At 41.7% G+C, this 13,953-nt stretch overlaps 1 protein-coding gene across 6 annotated transcripts in view; it reads right to left on the reverse strand.

Moving 5' to 3' along the window:
* KIF13A (kinesin family member 13A) overlaps positions 1-13,953 on the reverse strand; it is a 238,511-nt gene that overhangs the window by 26,406 nt on the left and 198,152 nt on the right. For 3 of the 6 annotated variants that reach the window (XM_032140352.2, XM_032140353.2, XM_032140351.2), the window contains exons 23-29: positions 13,646-13,797; positions 11,598-11,730; positions 11,275-11,421; positions 6,914-6,952; positions 4,794-4,893; positions 2,551-2,677; positions 692-747 (exon numbers count right to left, since the gene is read on the reverse strand). In XM_032140352.2, the coding sequence (XP_031996243.1) occupies positions 692-747; positions 2,551-2,677; positions 4,794-4,893; positions 6,914-6,952; positions 11,275-11,421; positions 11,598-11,730; positions 13,646-13,797 (754 nt within the window). The remainder of the gene's footprint in view (positions 1-691; positions 748-2,550; positions 2,678-4,793; positions 4,894-6,913; positions 6,953-11,274; positions 11,422-11,597; positions 11,731-13,645; positions 13,798-13,953) is intronic. The other 3 variants (XM_032140355.2, XM_058432204.1, XM_032140354.2) reach the window with 1 other exon arrangement.

The raw sequence follows: 13,953 nt of genomic DNA on the forward strand, positions 1-13,953 counted from the left end.
TTAAAAAAAAAAAATTCTTCACATGAAGAGCCAAAGCCACCCTCCGTGTCTTCCATCCATTATTTTGAGCTTCCTTCTATAACAGAGGTTTTCAGGCTGTGTTTTGAGGAGCCCTAGGGCCCTGCCAAAGGATCTACCAGGATCCTGCCCACTGCAAACTCAGCAACTCTGCTGTTGTTTTCTACACATGGGGTTCCAGTTAATATTTCATTTAGAAAAGGACTGTTCTGCTAAAGCACATTGGAAACCATTGTTCTAGACTTGCCCAGGTTCCATCTAATTGCAATATGAAGGACAACCCTTAAGGCAGGGTTACAGTGTGATCATTTCTGCCATGAAAACTATTTGAGGAGAGTTAAGGGCACTGTCAGAAATGCAGATTCACGGGCCCTTGCCAAGCCTAAAGACTCAGAATCTCTAGGGGTCATTACCTTCCGGGGTAATTTCTATGTCCACTGTTTCAGAGCAACTGCATTAATGCTCTTGCATGCAGTTCTCAATCACCCTACGTGCTCTTTTTTTGATTATCCACATATCATGCTTATATACATTTAATTACAACAAAAATGTCACCTAATTTGGCACATGAATGATTAGAAGAGTGATTTAAGGATCAAAATAATATGAATCTGAATAGATTACAAACCTTAATTAAATACAAGAATCCCTGTGACTTTAAGTGTCTACTTACCATTCAAATCGAGGAAGAGAACTGGTATGTGGGTTTCCATTCCAGGAGGTGGGATCCTAAATTTAATAACAACATTTAATCATAACAAAATACGTATTTTACATCTTGTTAGCTGATAAAACACCACAGAGCTGTGGAAGCAAAGAGAACCATGGTGGAGATGCAGTTTCCACTAATGAAATACTTTCATATTTCTTGACTTCCCTGTAGACATAAATCATGGGAATTATATGACTTACATAAAAGAACTTCCAGTTATATGAGTTACATGTAATTAATTGAAACAAAGATTATTTTAAGCCTTTCTAAAAATAATTCCCATGAGAGGTAAAGGGAAGGGGGGATGTTGTTAGGATGGTAACAGGACAGGATCAGAGCCTAGAGGAAGTAAACAAAAGCTCAAAGCTCAAAGGACAGAATGAAAGATGTGTGAAAGGAGGGAGGGTTGTGTACAGAAGAGACCAAGCAGTGTTTTATCAAAAACTGGCCCAGGGACGGGCATGGTGGCTCATGCCTGTAATCCCAGCACTTTGGGAGGCAAAGGCAGGAGGATGGTTTGAGGACAGGAGTTCAAGACCAGCCTGGGCAACAGAGAGAGACCCTGTCTTATAAAAAAAACAAAAAACACTAGCTGGGTGTGGTGGCACAGGCCTGTGGTCCCAGCTACTTAGGAGGTGGGAGGATGGCTTGAACCTGGGAGATTGAGGTTGCAGTGCACCAAGATCGCCCCACTGTACTCCAGCCTGGGAAACAGCGAGACCCTGTCTCAAAAAAACAAAAAACAAACAAAAAAACCCAACTTGCCCAGCTGCATCAGAACGGCCTCAGAGGCCTCTTAAAGTAAAGAGTCCCTTTAGAAATGCAAATTCTTATTTAAAAAAATAAGAAGAGTCATGGGTCCTTCCTTTCTCTTCTGAATCAAAATAACTAGGGATGACATCCAGGCCTACATGTTACACTCAAGATGATCTGAGGTTTGAAAACACTTTACACGAGAGAGACTGAAGTAAGGAGACGAACTGTCTAGAGAGGGCTTTGAGGGCCAGAATAAGATTAGGGTGAGTAGGCTATCTATAAGAAGTGGCTGGCAGAATTACTGCAAGAGACCTACAGGATTCCAGCACAACAGCAAGAATTGCAGGGAGAAACATCAGGTTATAAATTATGTGCCTGCAGATTCAGAGTTTCTAGTTTCAGAAAACAGACCACGAAACTGATTACTTTTCCATTTATCATTAGAGATGCAGGTATTGTCACTAATGTTTCTATGCCTGTTCAAAAAAGACTATCTGGGCATGTACATTCTGTGATCAAAAGGAATCTGATTTCTCTTAAATGCCCTGGATATATAATAATAAAAATGAGAATGAGAATAAGCAGCAGTAGCTAGGATTTAACGAATGGGTATGAAAGGTATTTTATACACATTATAATATACAAGATAATATTATCATATATAAGGTATTTTATATACATTATCTCTAATTCTCACAATACTACCAAAAAAATAGCTCCAATACTATATTTTCTGCCCTCTTCAAATACTTTCCAGCCAAGATAAAAGAGTTTCTGGAGATCAGGGAACAATGTCCAAGTTGCTTATGCAGAGTATGAATAGAGGATTGTGGTATGTGGTTCCTGGCCAGGTAATCAATGCTCTCTGGCTTCCTGTGGGAGAAAGTTGGCTTCAGTGGGGAAGGAAAAAAGGGATGGAAGCACTAGAGATGAGTGGACATTCCCTAAGCAGTTCAGCTGGTTGGCATTTTCTGTGACAATCCTGGAAAGTCTCTTGCATGGCTCTTGCCACAGGCGACCTGTACCATCTCCCCAGGTCTGCACAGAAGGGAGGGCAGCCTTACCAGTCGGCAGGTGCCCCAGGAATCCCACTGCCTGGGGCCGGCACCAGCACAGCATTCCTTTCCTCAGTCAGCCCTACCCACTGCTCCACAAGCTGGGCTTCCCGCTCCACATCGTCCTCTGTTTTCTCTGCAGAAAAAAATGAGGGGATCGATGCCAACAAGAGAGAAAGTATGACTTCTCAATTTACAAGGAATAGATTTCGGCCTGGGCAACATAGTGAGACCCCATCTCTACCAAAAAAAAAAAAAAAAAAAAAAGAATAGTTGGGCAGGGTGGTGGCACGCATGCCTGTAGTCCCAGATACTCAGGCAGCTGAGGTGGGAAGATCAGTTGAGCCTGGGAGTTCAGGGCTACAGTGAGCTCTCATCACGTTACTGTACTAAAGCCTGGGCAACAGACAAGAGACCCTGTCTCAAAAAACAAGCAAACAAAAACAATAAACAGATTTCATTCAGTGCTATCTGTAAGTGGCTTAAACATCCACTATGTCCCTAAAATGGATTTGAGTCTTTGAAGTTCAAGCAAGAGCATGTATAGGGAGCTGAGAGGGGCTGCGACACCAATTTAAGGAACCGTAAGCCAGAAATAGCAGAAAGAGCATTGGAACAGCAATTACGAGATTTAGGTTATTTTACTGGTTCTGTAATTTGGGGAAGTTATCCAACAGATGAGTCTCCCTAACCTGTCAAACAGGGATAAAAGAAGTCGTGTGTACTTCATGTACTTGCTGGAAGGATCAAATCAAATACGTATGTGACACTGCTTTATAGAACTATACATGATGTTACAAAGACAGGATTAAAAAACACCATAGGCTGGGCACGGTGGCTCATGGCTATAACCCCAGCACTTTGGGAGGCCGAGGTGGGCAGATCTCCTGAGGTCAGGAGTTCGAAACCAGCCTGACCAATATGGTAAAACCCTGTCTCCACTAAAAATACAAAAATTAGCCGGGCGTGGTGGTGGGCGCCTGTAGTCCCAGCTACTCAGGAGGCTGAGGCAGGAGAATTGCTTGAACCTGGAAGGAGGAGGTTGCAGTGAGCCAAGATCATGCCACTGCACTCCAGCCTGGGCGACAGAGGGAGACTCCATCTCAAAAATAAAAATAAAAAAATAAAAAACCCACCATACACCTTACTCTGTAAAATCACCTTCATTTTCCTCGAGGCTTATCATGAAAGGGATTTTATCTGATATACTTTGAAATCCTCTTATTCATAATTCAACTCTGGGGCTCCCTGGGTACAGTCAAAGTGAGTTTTCATTAGCAGCCTGAGCACACACACACAAGGCGACATCACATGTTCAGCCAAGATGTTTCCCTGAGGGAGATTTTCTGCTAGCTTCTACATGAAACTGATTAACATGCATGATGTATGTGTTCTCTGCTGCAGAACCAACCACCGTGAGTGGACCATGATGTCTGGATGAGAGACTAAGGATTTTAAGTGCATATTTCTACTCTAGAATCCAAGTGGCCACTGCTAGCATAAGAAAGCTGCACGCTTGGAGCTGGGTGGCAGTGAATGGAGTTGCAGGGGCCATCCTGAACCAGCGGAGTGCATGGCAATGGCCCAACAGTGGATAGGTGCTGACCTGCTAAGTGGTTTGGTTTCAGAAGTGACCCTTCAGCTGCTGTATGTCCTAGGACCTGGTGCCTGTATTGATCACACTTGTGTTCATCAAAACGAAATCTGAATTTGACATTTAATGTCACAGTTTTATGAGATAACTCTGAGTTTTATGAAAACTTACTTTCAAATTTGGAGGCTTTTTAAACCAACAATGTATATGATGATTGACTAATGTCTATAATTGTTACAAGTTCACAAAACTAAACAGGCTGGGTGCAGTGGCTAACACCTGCAATTCCAGCAGTTTGGGAGGCTGAAGTGGGAGGATCACTTGAGTCTGGGAGTTTGAGACCAGCCTGGGCAACAGGCTGGGCATCTACAAAACATTTAAAAATTAGCTGGGTGTGGTAGCTTGTGCCTGTAGTCTCAGCTACTCAGGAGGCTGAGGTAGGAGGATCTCTTGAGGCCACGAGTTAGAGGCTGCAGTGAGATATGATCCTGCCACTGCACTCCAGCTTGGGTGACAGAGTGAGACCCTGTCTTAAAACAACAACAACAACAACAACAAAAATAAGATACTACTGTCCAGTTAGGGGAAGAAAACGACCTACTGCCATTGTGTAAAAGTGAAAAAGCTACTCCCCAAAAAGGAGTTTGATCTCACATACCTGTTTTATTGCTGACTTTTTTTATCTGTTCATCCAAGTATTCTCGTCGTTTAATGAGTGCATCTGACCACCTCTCCCTTACGCAGTTTAAGTCTTCTTCCTAACATCAGGGAGGGAAAATATTTTCCTGTAGACTGCACAGACAACGATTTCTTTCTTTCTTTCTTTTTTTAAAAGGTGTTTAAATCAACCAGGAAATTTTTCATTAGGAAAAGCTATTGAACATCGCTGTGTGATTAATATGCAAGAAAGCAGAGAGGCCTCAGTAACACTGCATGTTGATCAAGGATGCTGTTACCCAGAAATCGGAGCCCCTGGATCTCCAAAAGGATAATTATACTTAAAAGCAAGACAAGCTCAAACTATACCAGCTGTCAGATTTTTTTTACGATGAGTGTATGTATATTTAAATCGTAGCTATTCATTGCAGGATTTGTGATCTCAAACAGAAGGACAGCATGAACAGAGCCCAAACCAAGTAACAACAAATGGAATGGAAAATGACAGGCATTTTCATAGCTCATAGTTCAGTGGTCTGATAACACAGATTTTCTGAAATGCAAAGAGTAGGTCAGCAGAGAACTTTTCAAACTTGCCACAAACATTTTACTTCCAACCACCACCATGAGGCTAACCAAAAATCTCCCATGCAAACCCAACATGCAGTCAGCCATGCTTTTAAGAAATCCCCTAGGCAGCCACTGGACTGCACTGTGAAAAACGTGCCAGGAAGCGCACAAACAGCCGCAGGACGTTAGTCAATGGCATTGCTGAGATTCAAGGGGATACTGATATTTCCCTTAAAGGCTTTTCTTCGTAGAATTATGAGTAGGGAAAGAAAATCCATCAATTCTATTAAAAATGCTCTTTGACTTGCCTAATTCTAGTTTAAGACTTAAGATGTTACATCGAGAACAGATACCTTGGACCTCCGAAACTTTACAAACAGTGTACCCACATTTTCTTTTTTCCCCGAGACAGAGTTTCGCTCTTGTTGCCCAGGCTGAGTGCAGTGGCACAATCTCGGCTCACTGCAACCTCTGCCTCCCAGGTTTAAGCGATTCTCCTGCCTCAGCCTCCCGAGTAGCTGGGATTACAGGCGCGTACCACCACGCCCAGCTAATTTTTGTATTAGTAGAGACGGGGTTTTGTATTTAGTAGAGATGGGGTTTCACCATGTTGGCCAGGCTGGTCTCGAACTCCTGACCTCGTGATCCACCCGCCTCGGCCTCCCAAAGTGCTGGGATTACAGGCGTGAGCCACCGCGCCCAGCCACTGTACCCACATTTTACATGTAGGAAGGCACACTGGGAAAACATCCTTTGAAGATGTGTGTGGAGAATCCGTAAAAGGACTGGGAACCAAACCCAGAAAGCTTCATCTTGGTTTGCTGCTTTGACCATTTCTACATAACCTCACACTCCATGATATCAGGCCAGTCAGTGCTGACTAGGTACAATCTCAATTTGCACATCTATATATTTTTTCTAGATTTCCAACCATAAAAAGCTGAGATTTAAATTCTATAGGTTATGGAGAACTAAGTGTGACCCAAATGAGGGAAGAAAGCTGGCTAAACAAAACACAATTATGTGCATAAAATGTCTCCAATTTTCCTATTCAGCAAAAGTCTTGTAAAGTAAAATGGCATATTACAACAATATTAGCTCTTGGATGTAAGGAGCAGAATGCACTTTAGCATGAGAAAGATAAGAGTCTATCTAAAAGATTACGGATGGATAACTGCAATATTTTGAGATCATTTTTAAAAATTAATTAATTAGTTAATTAATTTGTGGGAGACAGGAGTTTTATTATTACTCAAATCAGTCTCCAGATCATCCATTTTAATACAGTGATAATGATCTTGCTTAGCAGTAAGCCAGTAAATCGAGATGGCATAGCAAAAAGGCAATATTTAGTTATAAATTTGGAACTGACAAGGCATCTGTAGAAATAGTATTGTGTTTGAATACATATAAAGCAAATCAAAAGCAAGTGAAAAACTGCATATTCTCGCTCTAGGGCCCTCCTTCCTCCTCCCTGGCCTCTGCTTTGCGAATGCTGGCAATTAGCAGTAGCTGTGCCCCATGCCACAGGATTGACAGCAGTAGCAATACCTGATAACTATCCATATCATCACCATCCTCATCATCTCTCTGGTAGGAAAAAATAAACACAAAGCACAAGCATTTTGTTTTTCAAACCGCATACAGGGAAAATAATTATTTAAGCTTAACACACATTAAAATGGACAGCTCACATAACATAAGCAAAATAAAACACTAAATTGAATCTCAAAAAAGGTAAAATGGATTTAATTCACTTGTCTATAAAGAATTTTTACATAAAGAGTCACTGAAACATAAAAACTTGGCTGGGCTCATGCCTGTAATCCCAACACTTTGGGAGGCTGAGGCAGGAGGATCTCTTGAAGCTAGAAGTTCGAGACCCGCCTGGGCAACATAGCAAGAACCTATCAGTACAAAAAATTTTTAAAAATTAGATGGATTTGGTAGTGTGCACCTGTATTCCCAGCTACTTGGGAGACTAAAGTGGGAGGATCACTTGAGCGGAGGAGATGGAGGCTGCAGTTAGTTCTGATTACACCACTCCACCTCAGCCTGGGCAACAGAGCAAGACCTTGTCTCCAAAAAAATAAAATAAAATAAAAATAAGAAATCTCTTAGCTGGAGATAGGAACCAACATAATTGCGACAGGCCTTACACCACTGTCATACAGACAGCTGATATGTATTTTGGGGTAGACTATTTGACTGAGATTTCAGATAGGCTTAGGAAGACAGAATGGCAAAACTACAGGGAAGATTCTCTTGCCCAGTCTCAGTTTGAGCAATGAGGCAACTAAGCCTTAAAGGATGAAATGATTTAACCTTAGGACCACACAGAAAATGGCAGGTCAGAACTGTAAGCCATGTCTGAGGTCTCCAACCTCAGCCGTCTTCCCTGATGCAATCATCCCAGGGGAAAGCTGGGGCAACCTCAGGCTATATACATACAAGGGTATGTACTACACTGTTGAAATAAAAGCAACAGCATACTATTTGGAATATAAGGATTGGTCAGTACTCTCTACTGACCGTAACAATCAGTTGAAAGAATCATAACTGTCCCAAACACAGGGGAACATTGTAAAATAAATAAATAAAGTAACAATTTTTGCAAAAACATTTGGCAAAACAAAGTAATCACGTTGAAAACAAAAGGGTCTTGGCTGAAAAAAATTTTCCTTAGAAACAAGAACCTAGAATCCCTTAATTTACATTTATGACTAAAAAGTGCTTTAAGAATATAGTCAAAATTATTTTCATATATACTTCAGAATGAACTGCTTTTTTTTTTTTAGTTTGGTAACCACCATTATCAGTTATATGACTAACTTATTCAATGTAATCCTAATCCTAATCCTGAAGTAATTTATCTTGAACTAATGCTTCCTATTAATGTAAAAGAACAAATGGCTCTAATTTATCATAACTTTTTAAACTATGGAGGTAGTTCTATTAACTGAAAACTGGCCTAAGCATTCATAACGTAAAATTGTTGCAAAATCAACATATTCTGCATTGGTTTCAGCTACTGCATGAGAATAATTCTTTTTTTTTTTTTTGCATCAGCATAATTCTAAAACACTGTGTCAACAACAAAAACCCTTAACAGACGTGACCTAGAACATGGCAGCAAAGAAAAAAAAAGCCTTTAAAATACAGTTCAAATTTTAAGCACTATGCTGTTAAAGAGCACATGGCACTGGGGAAAGGCTAATATTTTAAAGTTTACAATTTGACAAAAATCAGTTTTAACTCAGAGGTAGAGCTGTTTTTAAAAAAATGCGAATAGTTGCTGGGTGTGGTGGCTCACACGTGTAATCCCAGTACTTTGGGAGGACCAGGCAGGCGGATCATTTGAGGTGAGGAATGCAAGACCAGCCTGGCCAACATGGTGAAACCCGTCTCTACTAAAAATACAAAAATTAGCTGGGCATGGTGGTGCGGGCCTGTAATCCCAGCTACTTGGGAGGCTGAGGCAGGAGAATCGCTTGAACCAGGGAGATGGAGGATGCAGTGAGCCGAGATCGTGCCACTGCACTCCAGCCTGGGTGACAGAGAGAGATTCTGTCTCAAAGAAAAGTACTGAGCGTGGTGGCTCACGCCTGTAATCCCAGCACTTTGGAAGGCTGAGGCAGGTGGATCATGAGGTCAGGAGTTGAAGGCCAGCCTGGCCAACATGATGAAACCCCTATCTATACTAAAAATACAAAAATTAGACAGGCGCGTTGGCAGGCGCCTGTAATCCCAGCTACTCTGGAGACTGAGGCAGGAGAATCGCTTGAACCCAGGAGGCAGAGGTTACAGTGAGCCAAGATTGCACCATTGCACTCCAGCCTAGGTGACAGACTGAGACTCAAAAAAAAAAAAAAAGCAGCAAATAGTTGATCCTTGGAATGTTCCTCAAATGAGAACATTTAGTTAGTTGATGACCCATATACTTATACCGCAGGTCACGGTTTGGAGCACACAGCCAATGTTTTTATTGAACACCAGAGATTTATTAAGCCACAAAATTTTATTGTGGACAGGGACCTCAGAGGATCATTAAGTCTACTTCATCATTTTGGAGAAAAGGGGAACTCAAAGTTTAAATTATCCAGCCAAGATAACCATTTAGTGAAGCTCAACTAGACTTAAGAACCCAGGTCTCCTGACTCCAAGTCTAGTGTTCTCTTTTGACCGTGCAGCCACGTAGAAGTTGATGGCTTCGTGAAGGACTGAACTGCTTTGAGAATACCTACAATCCCATTTCCTGCTCCACGGGCTGCACACACACAAGGAGAAGTCTGGTGGAGAAGCCTACCAAACCACAGCAGCCCTGTCCTTGCACCTACACTCATACTCTGAAGTGTGGACAGATGTTCTGAGCTAGAGGGAATTTTGGGCTTGAAGAGGGAAGGCAGCATCTGACAAAGCTATTACTGCCTTGAAGTTCAACAGTCTGTAAACTGAGTTTCAGCTTTCAGAAGAGACTTTGCCTGAAAGCCAGGAAGCCAAAAGGAAACTAAGATAGAAGAGAAAACATCCTCACGATTGGCTGGGCTTAGACTCAGACTCCACAGAGAAATGTTTTCTCCTCGGCACGATAGGGAGAGTGCTCCAATCACATATGGCGGTGAGGGAGGCAGATTTAACAGTGATTCTTCCCAGTTCCTAATTCATATCTGGTAGTAAACTGGGGACTCAATGAAGCACATGCATTTTTTTTTAGGCTACTGGGGGACAAGATCCTAATTTTATTTTTTTTGAGACAGTCTTCCTCTGTCATCCAGGCTGTAGTGCAGTGGCGTGATCTTGGCTCACTTGCAGCCTCTGCCTCCTGGGTTCAAATGATTGTCATGCCTCAGCCTCCTGAATAGCTGAGACAACAGTCATGAGCCACGACACCTGGCTAATTTTCTGTATTTTTAGTAGAGACGGGGTTTCACCATGTTGGTCAGGCTGGTCTTGAACTCCTGGGCTCAAGTGATCGTCCCACCTCAGCCTCCCAAAGTGCTGGGATTATAGGCATGAGCAACTGCGCCTGGCCAAGTTCCTAATTTTAGAGATTCTTTTCATGGAGTACTGAATAGTTCTGACTGATAATATGATCAATTCTTAGAGGTTTTCATCTTTTTATTTTTAAAATGAGAATATAATGCTTAGGAAATGAAGATTTAATGAACAAAAATGATCATAAGGATAAATTTTAACAAAAAAAGAAGTAAAGCTTTCAAAGAGCTGGTTTATTATGACAGTGTTTGAAAATAATTTTACACTAGAAATAAAAGTGGCCAGGCGCGGTGGCTCACGCCTGCAATCCCTGCACTTTGGGAGGCTGAGGCAGGAGGATCACTTGAGTCCAGGAATTTGAGACCAGTGTGGGCAACAGAATGACACACCCTTCTCTACAAAAAATAAAAGAATCAGCTGGGCGTGGTAATGTGTGCTTGTAGTCCCAGCTACTTGGGAAGCTAAGGTGGGAGGACTGTTTGAGCCCAGGAGGTCAAGGCTGCAGTAAGCCATGATCACACCACTGTACTCCAACCTGGGCAACAAAGCAAAACCCTATCTTTTAAAAAAAAAAAAAACACAAAAAAACCCAAAAAGTGGATCAGGTCAGGCAGTAATGCCAAAGATACAACATATTTTGGGCCAGACATAAAATAAAATCTGCCTAAAGTGAATGACTACTACAGCATTAGGATGTGTGTGTTTATAAATAAAATTATTATTAATTGACACTAAGCAAACAGATTTTAAAGCTAGAAAAAAGGCGATGGATGGAAATGTGAACTGGGGGAAGATCTACGGTTAAGGCAAGGAGTTCTGTTATATTCGCAAAGAGGTCCCCATTGGACATCATTAAGTGCCTTATTTCTGCATTAACCAAGCTTTGTTAAATACTATTTCAAGTCTGCTTGTCTTACCTGGTAACTGTCCAGCCCTCTCTGGAGTTTGGTGGACCTGGCAGTTACACAGCCGATGGATACTGACAGGATGGCTTCAACCATAAGCGGCAGTGTCCCTGAATGCTGCACAGGTTTCACCGTGACTTGCACTCTACGGGAATGACCCTGAAGAGGGTGGGGAGGGGTATGGGTGCCAGGAATGATAATGAAGAGGAACAGGATAAAGAAGGGGAAAAGGATTAGAGAACAAAGATACAAATAGTTAGAAAATCCCCAGAAACAATGTGTAAGAGTGGAACAGAGAGAAAACATTAAAAAAAAACCCAAAACAAACTCAGTACCTGTCTAAGTTGAAAGATGCCTCCTGTGTTGACATCTTTTGCCTGATGAAGTTCCACTGCAGCATACTCCCCTAACTCATTCAATTCTAATATGGAGATCCACATTTCTATTCTTCGCGTTACTTCATTCCACCTGCAGAAACACATTCCAACAAGCAAGAGCGTCATCGTCCAGGGATACTGTTAGTAATAGTAATAAGCCACGATTCACTGAGCACTTACTATGTGCTAGGCACTGTGCCATCTATCTCGTATAAGTTACTTCCTTATTTAACTCTCAAAACCACCCTGTCATATTGTTTCTTTTTATTTATTTTACTGAGGTAGACTGAAATGTCCACATCTTGAGTATAGAGCTCGATGAGTTTTGAGAAATGCACATATGAGTGTAACCTGCCCTATCACCTCAGAAAGTTTGCTCATACCCATTCCCAATCAATCCCCACACTCCCGTAGCAACTGTGTAACTCTCAGAGATTAGTTTTGCCTGTTCTAGAACTCCAAATAAATGGAATCACACATATGTATTCTTGTGTCTGGCTTCTTTCATTCAGCATAATGTTTCTGAGATTCATCCATATGGATATAAACAGTTTTTTTTCTTTTTTAATGCAGAGTAATACTTTATGAATAATACCAATTTATCCCCATTCACTCACTGAAGGATATTTGGGTTATTTGCAATTTGGGGATACCATGAATAACACTGCCATGGACATCGTATAGGCTGGGTGTGGTGGCTCACGCTTGTAATTCCAGCACTTTGGAAGGCCAAGGCGGGTGGACCACCTGAGGTCAGGAGTTCGAGACCAGCCTGGCCAACATGGTGAAACCCTGTCTCTACTAAAAATACAAAATAAAAAAAATTATCCAGGCATGGTAGCACACGCCTGTAAGCCCAGCTACTCAGGAGGCTGAGGCAGGAGAATCACTTGAACCCAGGAGGTGGAGGTTGCAGTGAGCTAAGATCGCACCACTGCACACTCCATCCAGCCTGGGAGACAGGGCAAGACTCCATCTCAAAAAAAAAAAAAAAAACATTGCGTACAATTCTATTTGTGGACTTCACGTTTTCATTTATCCTGGGTAAATACCTATGAGTGGGATTCTTGGGTCATAAAAGAGGCAAATGATCAACTTGATAAGAAGCTGCCAGTCCTCCCCCAGATTGCAGCTAGTGTATTCATTTTCGTAGTGGTCTTTTGATGAGCACATGCTTTTAATTTTAATTAAGTCCAACTTAAACAATTTTTTCTTCCATGGTTAGCACTTTCTGTGGCCTCTCTGAGAATATGTGAATATCTCAAAATCCTGTGTTCTTCTGTAGGCATTATAGTTTAAGCTTTTGTATTTAAGGTTATGTATGATTCATCTCAAATTAATTTTTGTATATGGTGTGAAGTAAAGAACAACCGTAATTTTCCTCCACATAGAGATGTAGTTGTTTCAGTCTCATTTGCTGATAGGACATACCATTCCCCATTGAATTTCTTTGGTGCTTGGTAGTTTCTTTCATCATTCTCATTTTACAAAGGAGGAAATAGGCTCAGAGAAGTTAAATAACTTGTCAAAAATAACGGCAGCAGTCCCAGAATTCAAAACCTGTATTCTTTTTTTTCTTTTTTCTTTTCTTTTTGAGACGGTGTCTCACTCTGTTGCCCAGGCTGGAGTGCAGTGGCAAGATCTTGGCTCACTGAAACCTCCACCTCCCAGGTTCAAGAGATTCTCCTGCCTCAGCCTCATGAGTAGCTGGGATTACAGGCACGTGCCACCACACCTGGCTAATTTTTGTATTTTTAGTAGAGATGGGGTTTCACTATGTTGGTCAGGCTGGTCTCGAACTCCTGACCTCATGATCCATCCACCTCGGCCTCCCAAAGTGCTGGATTACAGGCATGAGCCACCGCACCTGGACATTACTTTTTTTTTTTTTTTTTTAATGATTTTTTTTTTTTTTATAAGCAGCCTCCTAGGCCAGAGTAGGTTCAGAGACTCTGCTCAAGTCCTAGTCTCGACCTTGTATCTAAAGCTCACAGCCAAGTACAAACCTGTCATGCAGTGTTCTTGTCTTAGCATGAAGAGAATCGACCTCCCAGATGGAGCTGCCATTTCCAGCACACCGGTGGCCCCACACTTCAATGGCCAGTGCTCCATCTGAAATGAACTCCAGAAATTCTTCTGTTACATTCACCACATAGTCCTGGGATAAGTGGGGGAAAGCACAAGAATTATAGGAGTCTGTGAAACTTCCTTTTGACCTTTCAACTGTTATATTTATTTTAGAGTACATTAGCCTGATCTTGACCTTAAATCCATCTCTTCTGTTTTACAGAAAACCATAAAGAACCACAGAATG

This window comes from Hylobates moloch, unplaced genomic scaffold, assembly GCF_009828535.3.
Source record: "Hylobates moloch isolate HMO894 unplaced genomic scaffold, HMol_V3 SCAFFOLD_20, whole genome shotgun sequence".
Lineage (NCBI taxonomy): Eukaryota > Metazoa > Chordata > Mammalia > Primates > Hylobatidae > Hylobates > Hylobates moloch.